At 43.3% G+C, this 15,126-nt stretch overlaps 1 protein-coding gene across 1 annotated transcript in view; it reads right to left on the bottom strand.

Moving 5' to 3' along the window:
* Positions 1 to 13,959, bottom strand: part of otogl (otogelin-like) — a 237,127-nt gene extending 223,168 nt beyond the window's left edge. Inside the window, exons 1-4 of the mRNA XM_086009727.1 lie at positions 13,881 to 13,959; positions 1,700 to 1,798; positions 1,133 to 1,287; positions 912 to 1,033 (exon numbers count right to left, since the gene is read on the bottom strand). Coding sequence (XP_085865853.1) covers positions 912 to 1,033; positions 1,133 to 1,287; positions 1,700 to 1,798; positions 13,881 to 13,959 — 455 coding nt within the window. The remainder of the gene's footprint in view (positions 1 to 911; positions 1,034 to 1,132; positions 1,288 to 1,699; positions 1,799 to 13,880) is intronic.
* Between the last annotated feature and the right edge of the window lie 1,167 nt (positions 13,960 to 15,126).

Raw genomic sequence — 15,126 nt, 5'->3', positions numbered from 1 at the left:
TGCTTTTGATTCACATGTTCCTTACCAGGTCAGTTGTGATTTGTTGCTGTTTTATTAATATAATTTGCAAGTGTAACACAAACATTTGTATATATATGTGTCATGTTTTGAAGTATGACATCTGAAATATGATGTGCAAAACAAATACCAGACTTAGCAATAATTGGGCCTAGTTATGTGCCATAGGAGCAATGTCTGTCTAGCATAGAATGAAGAAGACATTGTGCTACAGCCGTTCCAAGTGTCAGGCAATATTACTGCACTAAGTTAAATAGACTGTTCCACCTTTGCTGAAGCAAGTACTCAAATACAAATTTTAAAAATAAATTGAAACAAATAAAACAAATATCAAATACAGAAACAGTACCGTGTGTCACCTGACCCACCTACCCACTGTAATTTGGTATTTGTTATGAGAACAAGTTACTCCTAGAATATATACTTTTTAATAAGGTATGTCCTCTATAAGCTCTATTAACCCATTTCTGTGTAACAGGACCAAACATAGCAGAGACCTTCCTTGGGAAATAGAGGAAATTCTGCAAATTTGAGGGCCAATTTCTCTCACCACTAGCCCACTACCAAGGGTGCTCCACAGCTGCAAGAAGAGGTGGGAGGGCCAGCAACACTTCCTTCCACCTCTTTGGCATTTGCACAATGGGCCTCTACCTATTGTATTGTGTCTCCGTTCCCCCCCCCCCCCCGCAGAGAATCCCTGGAAATCGGAGATAAAGATATTTGTAAACAGCAAATACAGTCTATAATAGTGAGACAGAGGTTTGTGACACAAAGTGGTCATACTGGGTGTTCAGAAACTTCACAAATCATTTGACTACATATTTGTACAGCAGAAATCTCCTTCTCTCAGCAATATATACAGTTTTAATGAGAACTTTTATAGGGCGGTTCACCTGATTCCTCCTTTTGTAACCGAATGACCCAGAATAATTATTTCCTCTTCATTTGGAAAAAACAAGCTTATAGATCTTGAACAAGAGTAGTGTGAAGATGTACACTCTTCACTGTTATGGACCTGAATATATAGAAACAACAACAAAGCAATGAGACCAAGATATCTGTGTGACAAGACATCGAAAGAGTAATTGCTCTAATGGACTCAATTACACCATACCTCCACCATGTACTGGGGCTCTATTGTCCTACAGTCTTTTGCAAGAATATAAGAGCATTTTCCAGGAAAATAAAAATAGAGACCATCAAAGGTTTCAAAATGGTACTGGCCCCATGATCTGCAGATTCCTTCTCGATTCTTGCCATGGTTTGGAACTAAAGAAATAAAAGTTGATATATTTAGTTATATGTCTTTTTGCTGGGACTGAAAAGTAATTTTTGCCATTGGCGCTAATGTCTACTTTATGAAACCTCTCATTCAGTTTTTGGGGTGAGCAGTTTGCCTGAGCTCAAAGGGTTGAGTCACATAAACTCATTAAATGTAAAATTATCAATAATTACATCACACAAATCATGTAATTTTACATGGAACAAATGTGGCTTCAATGTTATTGATGCATAAAGATTTCATCTGTTTTCCTGAAATTAGAAAAAAATCAGAGACAGTACACAAATGTGACTTCATTACTATGGTAATGAATTATGAATTAAAGTAGTCTTCTAAGTGTCTTTTTTCAAAGAATAGCAACAGTTCTAAAATATCCCCACAACGTATTCTGGCACTGACCAGTCTGACAACGACTTCCATTAGCTTGACGTTCACTGCAGTCACATGTATCATCCTCACTGCAAAAGCCACCATTGAGACAATCTTGTGGACAAACACCTGGAAGTCCAAAGAATTATTACATTTTTGCAGAAATGGTCAAGAATAACATGAAATTTTAAAATTCAGTAGTTAAGATAAATCCCAACACATCCCAAATTATTTCTAAAATGTTTCTTTCATTGTATAGGTTGAGCATCCCAAATCCGGAGTTCCTGAATCCGGAATGTTCCAGATCCGGGACGATTGGTGGCAGGGGTCCGGAATCCGTAAAATATTCTGGAATCCGGACACCCCGAGGGAGGCTTACCAAAAGCGCAACCTGGGCCCAGGCATTTCCGGACTCGGCACGTGTTTCTGATGTCCGAAGTCTGGAGATATCGCAACCTGGGCTCGGGCGTTTCCGGACTTCGGACATCAGAAACACGTTCCGAAGTCCGGAAAAAAACAGAAAGCTGGCTCAGCCTCGGTCCCGAGGTTGCCGGATTCGGGACGTTCTACCTGTATTTGCTTTATAGCTTCAAAAAGTTCTAGTTAAAATTTATTTATAGCATGAACAATAATTTGTTTGACAACCAGTGTTTTATTTCACACGTGCAAATTACACATTGGCAATGTAACTGTTGATTCCCATTTAGTGCCTTTAGTTCACTTCAAAATGCTCAATGCTATTTAATGATAGAACCAGGGTTTGCACCCACCAAGTTTATGATCTCAGTTGTGCCGTCAAAATAAGGTGCCAAGCAAAGGCCAGGAACTTCCCTACAGGGAAAGAGAAAGGAATTCAGAGGATAAATTCCTCCTCCTCCCCAAGCTGCTATAATGCACCACTCTTTCAGGAAGAGCCATTTCATTTGATTTTTGAAATAAGGTTTAACACCTTGTGGTGTATGTACCTTTAAGAGGAACTATGTTTTTTTGAGGCCCCTGTGTACTGTAGTACCGGTAGTGACCACTCGGGTATATAAGCCTGTATAGCGTCTTGTATAGTTTAGTTCATCTCCAGACTTTGTTCAGTAAACACTTGTTAAATCAACTCCTGCTTTCCGGGTCTTCATTAACACACGGATACAACAGTGGCGACGAGTTAGAAACGAACTTACCTGCAATTCGGCAGCACCTCAAGGAGGTCGATTCCTCAGACGAAGGTCGAAGAAAAAAAAAGAAAAAAAAACTGTGGTTTCATCAGCTAAACGGGCTGGTGGCAGGTACTGCACTAATCCTTCCTGGGTGGTGGGCTGCGGCTCGATCGGGTAGCTCTGCAGCGGGGCCGGTCAGCGAGTCGTAAGGCAGAAGCAAACAGAGACAAAGGGTGGAGCACTCAGGACACGGCCGGCGCTGCAAAGCAGGTCGGCGTTCGGACCAAGCAAAGGGAGGGGAAAGTCCCAGAGAGTCCGACGGAGTGACGGAGAAACTGTTTAAAAATATATACGTAATTTTTTTTTAAAACGCGGAGAACAGCGTTGGCAGCAGCGGCAGCGACGGAAAGCACGGGAGGCGCCATCTTGACTCGACAGGGAAGAAGAGAAAGCGCGGGAGGCGCCATTTTTGATTTTCAGGATGCCTAAAACTGGCAATATTACTGCTTTCGATAGTGATACAGAGGATTGGACCACATATGTGGAAAGAGTGGAGGTATATTGCAAGGCGAATGAAGTAGCGGATGATAAAAAGGCATCGGTACTTCTAAATCTGATGGGCGCAAGAACATACGGGCTGTTACGAAACTTGATCACTCCAGCCAAACCGATGGACAAGAATTTTAAGGAGATTGTTGATATCCTACAGGAGCACTTAACCCCAACACCACTGCTGATAGCGGAACGATTCAAATTCTTCAGGAGGAATCAGCACAAGAACGAAAGTAACGCTGATTACCTCACCGAATTACAAAAGCTGTCTAAGCACTGCCAATTCGGGGCAGGACTGGCAGATTCTCTACGAGACAAATTAGTCTGTGGTCTCCTAAGCGAAGGAACACAGAAAAGACTACTTTCTGAGAAAGATTTGACACTGGACAAGGCTTTCAGTGTGGCTGTATCATACGAAGCAGCAGCAAGAGGAGCTGCAGAGATACAGCAAAAGCCACAGGACTTCGGCACCCATGAAATGACACGGGGTTTCGAGAGATGTTATCGCTGCGGCAGATCCACCCATGACCAGAGGGACTGCTGGTTCAAGGACAAAGCATGCAGGCAATGCAGAAAGATGGGACACATTGCACGTGTATGCCGCTCTGGAAAAAAATCCGCTGACAGTAAAAAGGTCAATAAGGAAAAGTACAGGAAGGTACAAATGATGACGGACAGTAGCTCCGAAGACCAGAAGAGCGATAGCGACTCCGGAAACAAGAGACTAAGCTGTCTCAAATTACATAATGTAATTGCCAAAGAAGATTACCAGACCATTTGGGTTACCCTCACAATAGCGGGGTCCCCAGTTAAAATGGAGCTAGATACAGGATCAGCTCTGACCGTCATAAGTCGACGGGATTACGAGCGGCTATTTCCGCATATACCTTTGAAAGACACATCCATTATCTTGAAGACATATACGGGGCAGAAAGTATACCCCAGAGGGAAAATAAGGGTGCCTGTTGTATACAACGGCAAGGAAATACAGAAGTTGTATTTATACGTTCTGCAAGATGGTGGTCCACCATTGTTGGGACGTGAATGGATCAGAAAGATACGTTTGGACTGGCACTCCATTCAGGCACTAACGGTGACCAGTAAGAAAAAAAATGATGATTACATCATCCCTGGACGATTAAAAGAAATCTTGGCTAACGCCAAAGAAGTGTTTCAACAGGAACTAGGAACCCTGAAAGGCGCCACCGCCTCAATAAAAGCAGAAGATGCAGCAATTCCAAAGTTTTTTAAGGCAAGGCCGGTGCCATACGCAATTCATCCAGCAGTCGAGGCAGAGCTGGAGAATTTGGAAAAAGCAGGCGTGTTATCCAAGGTAGATTGGAGCGAGTGGGCAACACCCATCGTCCCGGTCATGAAGAAAACATTGAATAATGATAAATCTGAAGAACAGAGAAAAATTCGCATCTGTGGGGACTTCAAGGTGACTGTAAACCCGGTTCTTCATACGGTACAGTATCCTCTTCCGAGGATAGAAGATATTTTCGCCTCACTATCCGGAGGGAAACGTTTCACCAAAATTGACTTGGCACAGGCATATCTACAGATGGAGGTTGAGGAGACCTCTAAAAAGTATCTCACGATAAACACACACAAAGGCCTGTACCAGTACAATCGGCTAGTTTTCGGAGTAGCATCAGCTTCAGCTATCTGGCAAAGAGCTATGGAGCAAGTACTGCAAGGGATTCCAGGGACTCAATGCTACCTAGACGACATCCTTGTAACAGGAGAAAACGACAACGAGCACCTTGCCAATTTGGAGCAGGTGCTCAGAAGGCTGAGAGAACGGGGCCTACGAGCAAATCGCCCCAAGTGCGAATTTTTCCAGAAACAAATATCATATTGTGGCCATGTCATTAACGAAGAAGGATTGCATAAATCACCTGAAAAAATTGAAGCGGTCGTAAAAGCCCCAGCGCCTGAAAATGTCTCACAATTAAGGTCGTTCCTGGGATTAATAAATTACTATCATAAATTTTTACCGAACTTGTCAACGGTTCTGCACCCTCTTAACGCACTGCTACAAACGGGAGTAATTTGGAAATGGAGCGAAGACTGTAAACGTGCCTTCCATAAATGCAAAGGCTTGATCACGTCCAAGGAAGTGTTGGCTCATTACAACCCATCACTGCCAATCAGACTGGCGTGCGATGAATCCCCTTACGGCGTGGGAGCGGTATTATCACATAAATTCCCTGATGGCTCGGAGCGGCCGATAGCTTTTGCGTCACGCTCATTGAACTCAGCTGAGCGTAACTATGCCCAGATCGACAGGGAGGCACTCAGCCTGGTGTGGGGGGTGAAGAAATTCAACCATTAATTACACGGACAAAAATTTACCTAGTTGACTGACCATCAACCCCTCGTCTCCATATTCAACCCTAAAAAGGGCGTTCCCATTATGACAGCGCAAAGGCTACAGAGGTGGTCCCTTTTCCTAGGGGCACACCAATATGACATAGAATACAAAGGAACAAAACAGCATGGGAATGCTGACGGTTTATCGCGCCTACCGTTGCCAACGGTAGAAGAGGCACCTACAGTGGACCCAGTGGAGATGTTCCACTCGACCATAGTTGAATGTCTACCAGTGACAAATTCTACCATTGAAAAGGAAACGAGAAATGACCCGACTCTCTCACGAGTCTACGATTTAACGGTGAAGGGATGGCCAGCACATGGCGAACCACTGTTACCAGCATTCTCGCAAAGAAGAGAACAGCTGTCAGTGTGCCAAGGAACCTTGATGTGTGGATCCAGAGTGGTGATTCCACCCAAACTCCAGGATAAAGTGCTAAAGGAGCTTCACGAGGGGCATCTGGGTGGAGTGAAAATGAAGAACTTAGCCAGAGCATTTGTGTGGTGGCCAGGTATCGATGGAGACATCGAAGAAATGACCAAGAGCTGTCTAGAATGCCAGAAGGTCCAAAACGCCCCACCACAAGCCCCTCTACATCCATGGGAGTGGCCCTCATCTCCCTGGCAAAGGGTACATATCGACTTTGCTGGTCCATTTATGGACTCAATGTTCTTAATCGCGGTTGATACACACTCCAAGTGGCCGGAGGTAATAAAGATGTCCTCCACCACCGCGGAAAAAACCATCACAGTATTAAGGACCATATTCGCCAGGAATGGGCTGCCTGAACAGATCTGTTCTGATAATGGACCGCAATTTGTATCCGAAGAATTCAGGAAGTTCTTAAAAAACAATGGGGTTAAGCACTACATGTCCGCCCCATACCATCCCGCCACCAATGGATTAGCTGAAAGGTTTGTCCAGACCTTCAAGAAGGCTATAAAGGCCATGGGTAATGAAGACATAAATCTACAACATAAGGTAGATAACTTCTTGTTTGCGTACAGGAATGCAACACATGTGGTTACAAACCAAACCCCCGCCATGATGTTTTTCAATAGAAGACTAAGATGCCGGCTGGATTTGATCAAACCAAACATCAGAAGGGACGTAGAGAACCGGCAATTTCAAGGCATGAATGAAAGGCCAACTAGAACCTTCCAGATAGGTCAACAAGTTTTGGCCCGGGACTACCGTACCGAGAAATGGCAGCCTGGAACTATTTGCACACGACTAGGACCGCTGATGTATACCGGGGACATTGGAGAAAGCATAATAAGGTGCCATGCTGACCAGATCATAGAGTCATCCGAAAAGGGACAACCTACACCACAACTCTATACGCCTAATGATGAAGCAGAGATACCCATAGTATCTACCTCCGATCCGGTGATACTGGAACCAGATGAACCCGACACTGGCATTCAAGCCGAATCGACCTTGCCAAAAGAACCTACTACACCACCGAAACCTACTACACCACCGAGGCGTTATCCGGACCGAGTCAGGAAGCCTCCAGAGAGACTGAATTTGTAATTGATTAACTTCAGCAAATGTGTAGATTATTGTTCTGGTAAAAATGTTAATTAATGATTACTTAAAATATTATGTACTATTTATCTAAAAGGGGAGGAATTGTGGTGTATGTACCTTTAAGAGGAACTATGTTTTTTTGAGGCCCCTGTGTACTGTAGTACCGGTAGTGACCACTCGGGTATATAAGCCTGTATAGTGTCTTGTATAGTTTAGTTCACCTCCAGACTTTGTTCAGTAAACACTTGTTAAATCAACTCCTGCTTTCCGGGTCTTCATTAACACACGGATACAACACACCTCACTGCGGTCTCAACCCCAAAGAAACCCAAACTGTATGAGACTGTCTCCTCCAGGTGGTCCCACAGCATTCCCCTTCACGGTCAACTAAGGACATGAGTAGATTTATAATGCAACTTCAGCAACACTATGGTAGTACCCTAAGCAACCCTGTTGTTTGATTTACACCCATGACTATTATAAATGCCCCTATTGTTTTATATGTACCTCTTATCTGTAAATCACAGACATTTCAAAACAGAAGGAGGCCATCAAGCCTATTCTGGCATGCCAGTTTCTCTTATTGCTGTCTTTATTATGTGTTCTTGCAGATTTATATTTCTATTTATTGATCTAGCTATTGTCTGTAAATGTCCTTTCAATTGCAACTCTTTGAGGAACAGTTATACTCTCATTTATTTCATTCCTGTCAAGCACTTTCACCTATGCAGCAAGGCATAGTTGCAGTACATGTCTGGAGTCAGGTCCCAATCTAACTCACAAGTGTAATGGAATGAGACCCTTCTGGGAGGACCATCTAACTCGGGCTTGACACCACATGGTGTGTACGCTTCTGGTTAAAACAAATAAACTGTAACTTAACTTAAAACATTAAAGGAAACTTAATAAATGTAATTAAAATTTGGTTGTCCGGGGTGATGATGCACTCCAGTCCCTGTGGTGCCCACCGGTCGCGGAAGGCTTCGAGCGTGCCGGCAGACACCGCGTGCTCCATCTCCAGGGCCACCCGAGCGCAAACGTGGCCGCGGAAGACAGGCAGGCAGACGGGCCAAACGACCCCCTCAACTGCCCGCTGCCTGGACCAGTTAATGGCCACTTAGGTCAGGCCCAGGAGCAGACCTACGAGGAGGTCCCCCGACCCACCCGCTCCCCACTGCACCGGGTGACCAAAGATCAGGAGCGTGGGACTGAAGTGCAGCCCCTTCAAATAATGAAAGAGGGGCTGCAACCTCTCACATTCCATAGACACATGGAACATGGACTCCTCCAGGCCACAGAAAAGGCAGGTGGCCTGGGAGTCCGTGAACCTACTTAAAACCTTATTGCATGGGGCTGCTCCGTGCAACACCCTCCAGGCCAAGTCCCCAATAGATAAAGGGAGGATTCCTGCATAGAGAGCCCTCCATTGGGGACCCCCACCTCCTCCAGACAGCAAGATGGTGCACCAAGGCGTGTCCAGATGGCAGACGAAGATGGCAAAATGGAAGGCCATAGTCATTGAGTCATAGAGTTATACAGCACAGAAAGAGGCCCTTGGGCCCATCGTGTCCACGCCGGACATCAAGCCCTGTCTATTCTAATCCCATTTACCAGCACTTGGTCCATAGCTTTGTATTGTTATGGCATTTCAAGTGCTCATCTAAATGCTTCTTGAATGTTGTGAGGGTTCCTGCCTCTACCACCCTTTCAGGCAGTGTGTTCCAGATTCCAACCACCCTCTGGGTGAAATTTTTTTTCCTCAAATCCCCTCTAAACCTCCTGCCCCTTCCCTTGAAACTATGCCCCCTGGTTATTGACCCCTCTACTAAGGGGAAATATTCCTTTCTATCTACCCTATCTATGCCCCTCATAATTTTGTACACCTCAATCAGGTCCCCCCTCAGCCTTCTCTGCTCTAAGGAAAACAACCCCAGCCTGTCCAGCCTCTCTTCATAGCTGAAGCGCTCCAGCCCAGGTAACATCCTGGTGCATCTCCTCTGCACCCTCTCCAATGCAATCACATCCTTCCTATAGTGTGGCGACCAGAACTGCACACAGTGCAGCCTGTACAGGAAACCCCTCCGCACAGAATGAAAAGGCACGGAGGGGATTTCCCGGAGACAGCTCAAGTTGTGAGGCGCTGGCTCCCCACGTGAAGTGTAACTCCAGCAAGGAAATTTGGGTTTAAAATTTGCTCAGGTGGTTTGTTGAAATGCCCCCTCCCCCGAGGATGTTTTACAAACTTAAGCAAATTTTTTTTTTTAAGTGTTCTGAAAAAGCTACCGCTTGGTGATAGGAGCACAATACTCCAATCTGCAGTGTAACAAGTGTCAGCTGCTCATCACTTTCTGCAGTAACCATCCCCGGACCAGTGGAACAATCGAAGTGCCTGTGTGTCCGTTGGTTTATTTGTACCTATGAGTGCTGTCTAGAAGCGTTGTGTTGTTTGTCAAAGCACGGCAGTGCCTCTCGGGCCAAACTACTGCCTCTCACACCTACTTCTGACCCCACAACACTGTACAGATTTGCTTCATAAAAAGAAATGCATTCGACACTGATTTTATTCAAGATTACTGTTGTTTGGAAGCGGAATGGAAGTAGGAAGGAGAAAGCTACCTCTTCGCCACTGGAGGACTGAAGCCACTGCTCATTGATCAATACGCGGGGCTCTGTCTAACTATTAGGCCACCATCTGTGTCTTGAGTGTTAACTTTGGATCCGCACGTTTGAAAAAAAATACTTGGTTGGTGATAATTAGTCTCAATCTATTAAGATCTGTGCAAATATATCAGCACTTGCAGACAATGGAACACAATAACTTGATGTCAGGTTTGCATTCATCATAGGGAGATAATGATAGTCATGAAACTATCAACTGCTATCCCAATTCATGTATCATCAGGGTGTCAATAAGTATCATCAGGGTGTCAATAAGTATCATCAGGGTGTCAATAAGTGAGAAGCAGCACTGCTCATGAAAAAATGATTCATTATATCTGTCATACCTTCAGAGTAACGATATGTTGAATTGTAGGTTAAACTTCTATGTTGAGCAACAGCTGTGCTATAATCCTGTTAAGGATGTAAAAGAAACACTCTGTCACTCAAAGATCAATGAAAGCATACAGAATGCATTGTCGAATATGTAACAGTTGGAGCAACAATTTTCACCTAGCAATGTAACCTATTTCGATTCTTAACAAAGGGCCGTGACTCAATGTTTAAATTGCTTTGCAAAATGTTTTGCTCTTGCCAGTTCCAAATATTAGTTCCAACATTCCCCATGTGTTTATAAGGTATAACAGTTGCTCCCAATTGTCACTATAATCACATTTTTAAAAGCTCCTGATAAAGGAAGGTGGATTTGGTCACGCTAAATGTTCTGAAGTCACAGATCCGACCACTACGCTGAATAGAATTGAGAACATCTAACTAATATGCTATGAAACAAAATATAGAAACCGATAAATAAAACAGTCAAAATGCACCAGACATGGTAGGGTCTATTTTCTTGCCTCTTGACCCTAGGGAATGCCTATTTCCCCATGCACAAAGGTCAGGAAAATGGGTTAGAAACCCGTTTCACTGGATGAAAAAAACATATTCCTGTGGCTTGCCCCCAAAAAGGAAGATTGGAAGTAAGAATTTCCTTAAAAATTTGAACTCCCTTCCCCCATTCCCAAGGTGACCAGGCCAATTTGGTGCTTTCTGGCTGCTGAACTCTATCAGGAGCCAGAAGGTCACGATCTTGGAGGCCCAAAGCACAGATGCAGGCCTGAGAAGCCTGCAGGCTGCACCTCATTTTCTCACCCCCTTCTATCACCAGTAGCCTCTGCCAGGTGACAAGCCTATGCTCAGTGTGCCTCATCGCTATGCTAATAGCCTGGGACAGGAAATCCTGAGCCTGGGCAGGAGCAGCACACATCAGTGCACTGCTTCTGTCTAGACCAAAGGAGGGGAAAAGAAAATCTACCCTGAAAATTTCTGAATGTTCCAGCATGACCCAGATCCCCCTAAAACAACAACTCGCTCTTTCAGTGCTTGCTACTACAGTTCAACAACTCGCTTTTTTATAATGCCTTTAACATAGTAAAACCTCCCAAGGTGCTTCATAGGAGCATATTCAGACAAAATAATTGACACCGAGCCAAAGACGAAGACATTAGGACAGGTGACCAAAAGTTTGGTTTTAAGGAGACAGGTGGAGAGGAAGAGATGTTTAGGGAGGGAATTCCAGAGCTTAGGGCCTAGACAGCTGAAGGCATGGCTGCAAATGGTGGGGTGAAGGAAGTCAGGATGCAACGGAGGTCAGAATTGGAGAAACGTAGAGTACTCAGAGGGTTGGAGGAGGTTACAGAGAATAGTGAGGGGAAAGGCCGTGGAGGGTTTTGAACTGAGGATGAGAATTTTAAAAGCGAGGTGTTCGGGGACTGGGATGTAGGACAATGAGCAGAAAGATGAAGGGACTTAGTGTGAGTTAGGATGTGGGCAGCAGAATATTGGATGACCTCAAGTTTATGCAGGGTGAAAGATGGGAAGTCGGCCCAGAGAGCATTGGAATAGTCAAGTCTGAAGGTAACAAAAGCATGGATGTTTCAGCAGCAGATGAGCTGAGGCAGGGGCTGACACGGGCAATATTATGGAGGTAGAAGTAGGCAGTTTACAGTTCAGAGGGTCATGACCCACAGAGCAGCTCTTGCAGGGGTTTCCCAAACATCCTGAGCCAGCCCTAGCCACTAACACTAAAAGATGCTGGCATGGATCTATCACCCTGAGGGCAATGTGCTAGTAAAATATAGCCTGGTTTGCATGATATATGATGTCACGGTGCATATCACTTTCTGGGCTATTGTACCCACTCCAGCTGTTATACTGACATATCACTGTCGGCTTCAGACTATCTAACTGAAGTAGTCCACTGGATGCAGTCTAGCTGAGCGAGTCTGGGTTCAGTAGTATTGTACTACTAATTTAGCACTAGCATGGCATTGGTGCTATGACAACATTAATCATGTGAAATATTGTATCCTACTGATTCCTCATTGGCATTTTGTTAGATCATACCTAAAAATGCAGACTTTTTTATGTTTCTTTAAACTTACTTTTAAGTGTATATGAAACAATTAGACAAAAGCAACGAGGCTGCTTAATTTGGACTAAAGGTGACAGTAGTAAAGAGATTCTGGATGGGTTGATTACTACATAAAGAATTAAAGTCTTCCATGTTGACAGTAACAATATCATTCTAATTATTATCTACCATCCTTATCTAAAGCAGTAATATTTATAATATTTGCAACATAAAAAAATATTTTCCAAGAATTTTCACAATAAAGTCAAATTATGTTCTTAATCATTTTGAACTTTTGCCATTGCCTTTTTCAAAGCTTTGAAGTCTCCTGCAAATGTCAAGCCCTCCTAGTCAATGAATGTATTGTAACTTATTCCACTTTATAAATTACTTTCGTGCTGGCATTTTATCGAATGAAGATGATACTTGATTTCAAGAGACATTTCCAAACTAGGGGAAAGTTAGCAACCCAAACGTTATTGAAAATGCCTGAACTAAGCAGAAGCACTGAAACCCCAGCTTTTAAAGGCAAGCAACACAAAGAGTTCTTTGTAGAGTCAGGATTGTTTTAGAGTTCACCTTCTACTACAGTATAGCATACCTCTACTGCTAGGAGATTCCGTTTCTGGCGAATTGCATTAAATCTGCTCCTGTAAGGGGTTGGGGGGGGGGGGGGGGGGGGGAGAAAGCATTTTGTATTATCATACATCAAATTCTCCTTCATCAAATATGATACTTTGCTTTGGCGCTTGGAATACGGTGTTAGAAATGAACAATCCTGTATTATTTGATTCTACTTTTTTTCCTTAAAATTAAAGTTAACAGCATGCATTTGCATAACTCCTTTCTTTAAATAAAAGTAGCAGTTACTTACGTTTTTAATTGGTTCTGCCCACGAGCTGAGGCTTCACAATAAGATCCTGTTTTTAAAAAATCACAAAATACTTGTCTAAGTCTCGTCCCGGCTTGTAAACTAAAGCAGGTAGAATAGATGCAAAGGTACTTATTGAACTTCAATTACTTAAGTAATAAATATTCACCAGAACACAAAGGTTTGCATAGGAGCAGAGCATAACTGACAGGTTTTGCTTTTAGTTTTATGAAGAGAATCTTCCCGTTGTAATTCCACTATTGATTCAGGGGCCGTTAGTCACTCATCATTTCTGCTGTTTATTAGTCATGGGGTTATATTGGTTCTCAGTGGGATTTTTTTTACCTGTCAATCTTTGCGTTACAAAAGTAACTGAGAAACACCCGTGTGGGATTTTTTTTGCAGATTTCTTATTTAGTACGCGTATATACTTTAACATTAAATTAAATACCTTTTGTGCCGGCAATTATCTTTAACAAATCAAAGAAAGCACAACGAATATCAAGCCAGGTACAACCGAGGTCTCAAATAATTAAACTCCACTTTTTCTTTAAGTTTTGGACCAAATACATTTTACTGTAGATTTAAGCAATCCTCCTGAGAATGACTAGTTTTGAAAGGTGTTGTACTATTTATTACCCGCCGGCGTCGGCTCTTACCTTGAAATAACTGAAGAAGTGAATAAAACACCAACACACTCCACGGTATCATCAATTTCAGTTTCCGAGCAATGTTCATCTCAATAGATCAAAAGAGCAAAGGTTCGTCCTAATCAAAGCGGAATTATAATGTCATTTTAGACCAAATGGTTTACAAAAATGTTACTTTTTCCTGGTTTCCAAATAAAAGAGAGAGGGCAAAAGTATCAGTCACAGTAAATGCTCAACTCCGTATGGCGACGCTTTGGTGCTCAAATTCATTAGCAATGTGTCCTAGAATGCAACAAAGTGGGTTTGTTAACGTGACGCAGTGCTCGGTGCAACCCCCGCGTGGATACACCCTGTAACTCATCCTAATGCCTTTGGTTTACTAAATTACGCAAGCTCTATAAAAAAAAACTTGCTTTGTCACCACAGGTCTAAAATAAAGTCATGGGTTGTTCACAAATCAGTGTACAAATAGTCCATGGCGAACTCATCGCCGCAATAACGTACTTAATGGTTATCACCAATCCTTCTTTACTCTTCTGCCGAGGTGGTGGAGTCCGAAAGTTTGCAAATCCTTTCAAATAATAACACAGCACAATTACCGTGATCGGGCAGCTATAATGTTGGAAACCAGTGGGTACTGTACCATTTTAAGCTGGCAGCATGGGGTTATACGGCCTGATCTAATCAGAGAAAGCAGAGCTCCTTATCAACGAGATACTTGTGAAAAACTAAGTGAAAAGCAAATCACCGAGTTGGGCCAACATCACTCACCCTGCAGCATCGCTCAGTGTTATTCGGTGTGGGTTGTTTTTGTAAATCGTGGAGTACAGGCACGTTTCCCTGGTATATCCGAGCTGCTGGAGGATCACTGCCTCCTTGTAGCAAGCATTTACTGTATTTTTTTGTAATATCGGAAAGGTCCGAAAGCCATAAAACATTTTTCCTGCAATGTTTCTTCGCCTAATGTATTCCGTTATTCGATAGTAGATTCAATAGTAACCTTCAAAAGGGAATTGGATAAATACTTGAAGGAGAAACAATTGCAGGGATATAGGGAAAGAGCGGGAGAGTGAGACTCACTGGGTTGCTCTTGCTGCAGACTCGATGGGCCCAGCAGCCTCCTTCCGTGCTGTACTGTTCTATAATTCGACTAATAAGCTGCAAAGTAACCCAGAAAAAAAATGTTCCACATAAACTCAATGTGTACATCAATTAGCCTTTCACTCCATAATTACATTTAAATGTTTTGAGATTT

The sequence above is a fragment of the Somniosus microcephalus genome, chromosome 16 (assembly GCF_052327205.1).
Source record: "Somniosus microcephalus isolate GS21.2 chromosome 16, FLI_Smic_1.0, whole genome shotgun sequence".
NCBI classification, from domain to species: domain Eukaryota; kingdom Metazoa; phylum Chordata; class Chondrichthyes; order Squaliformes; family Somniosidae; genus Somniosus; species Somniosus microcephalus.
This window is presented reverse-complemented; position numbering and strand designations above follow the sequence as displayed.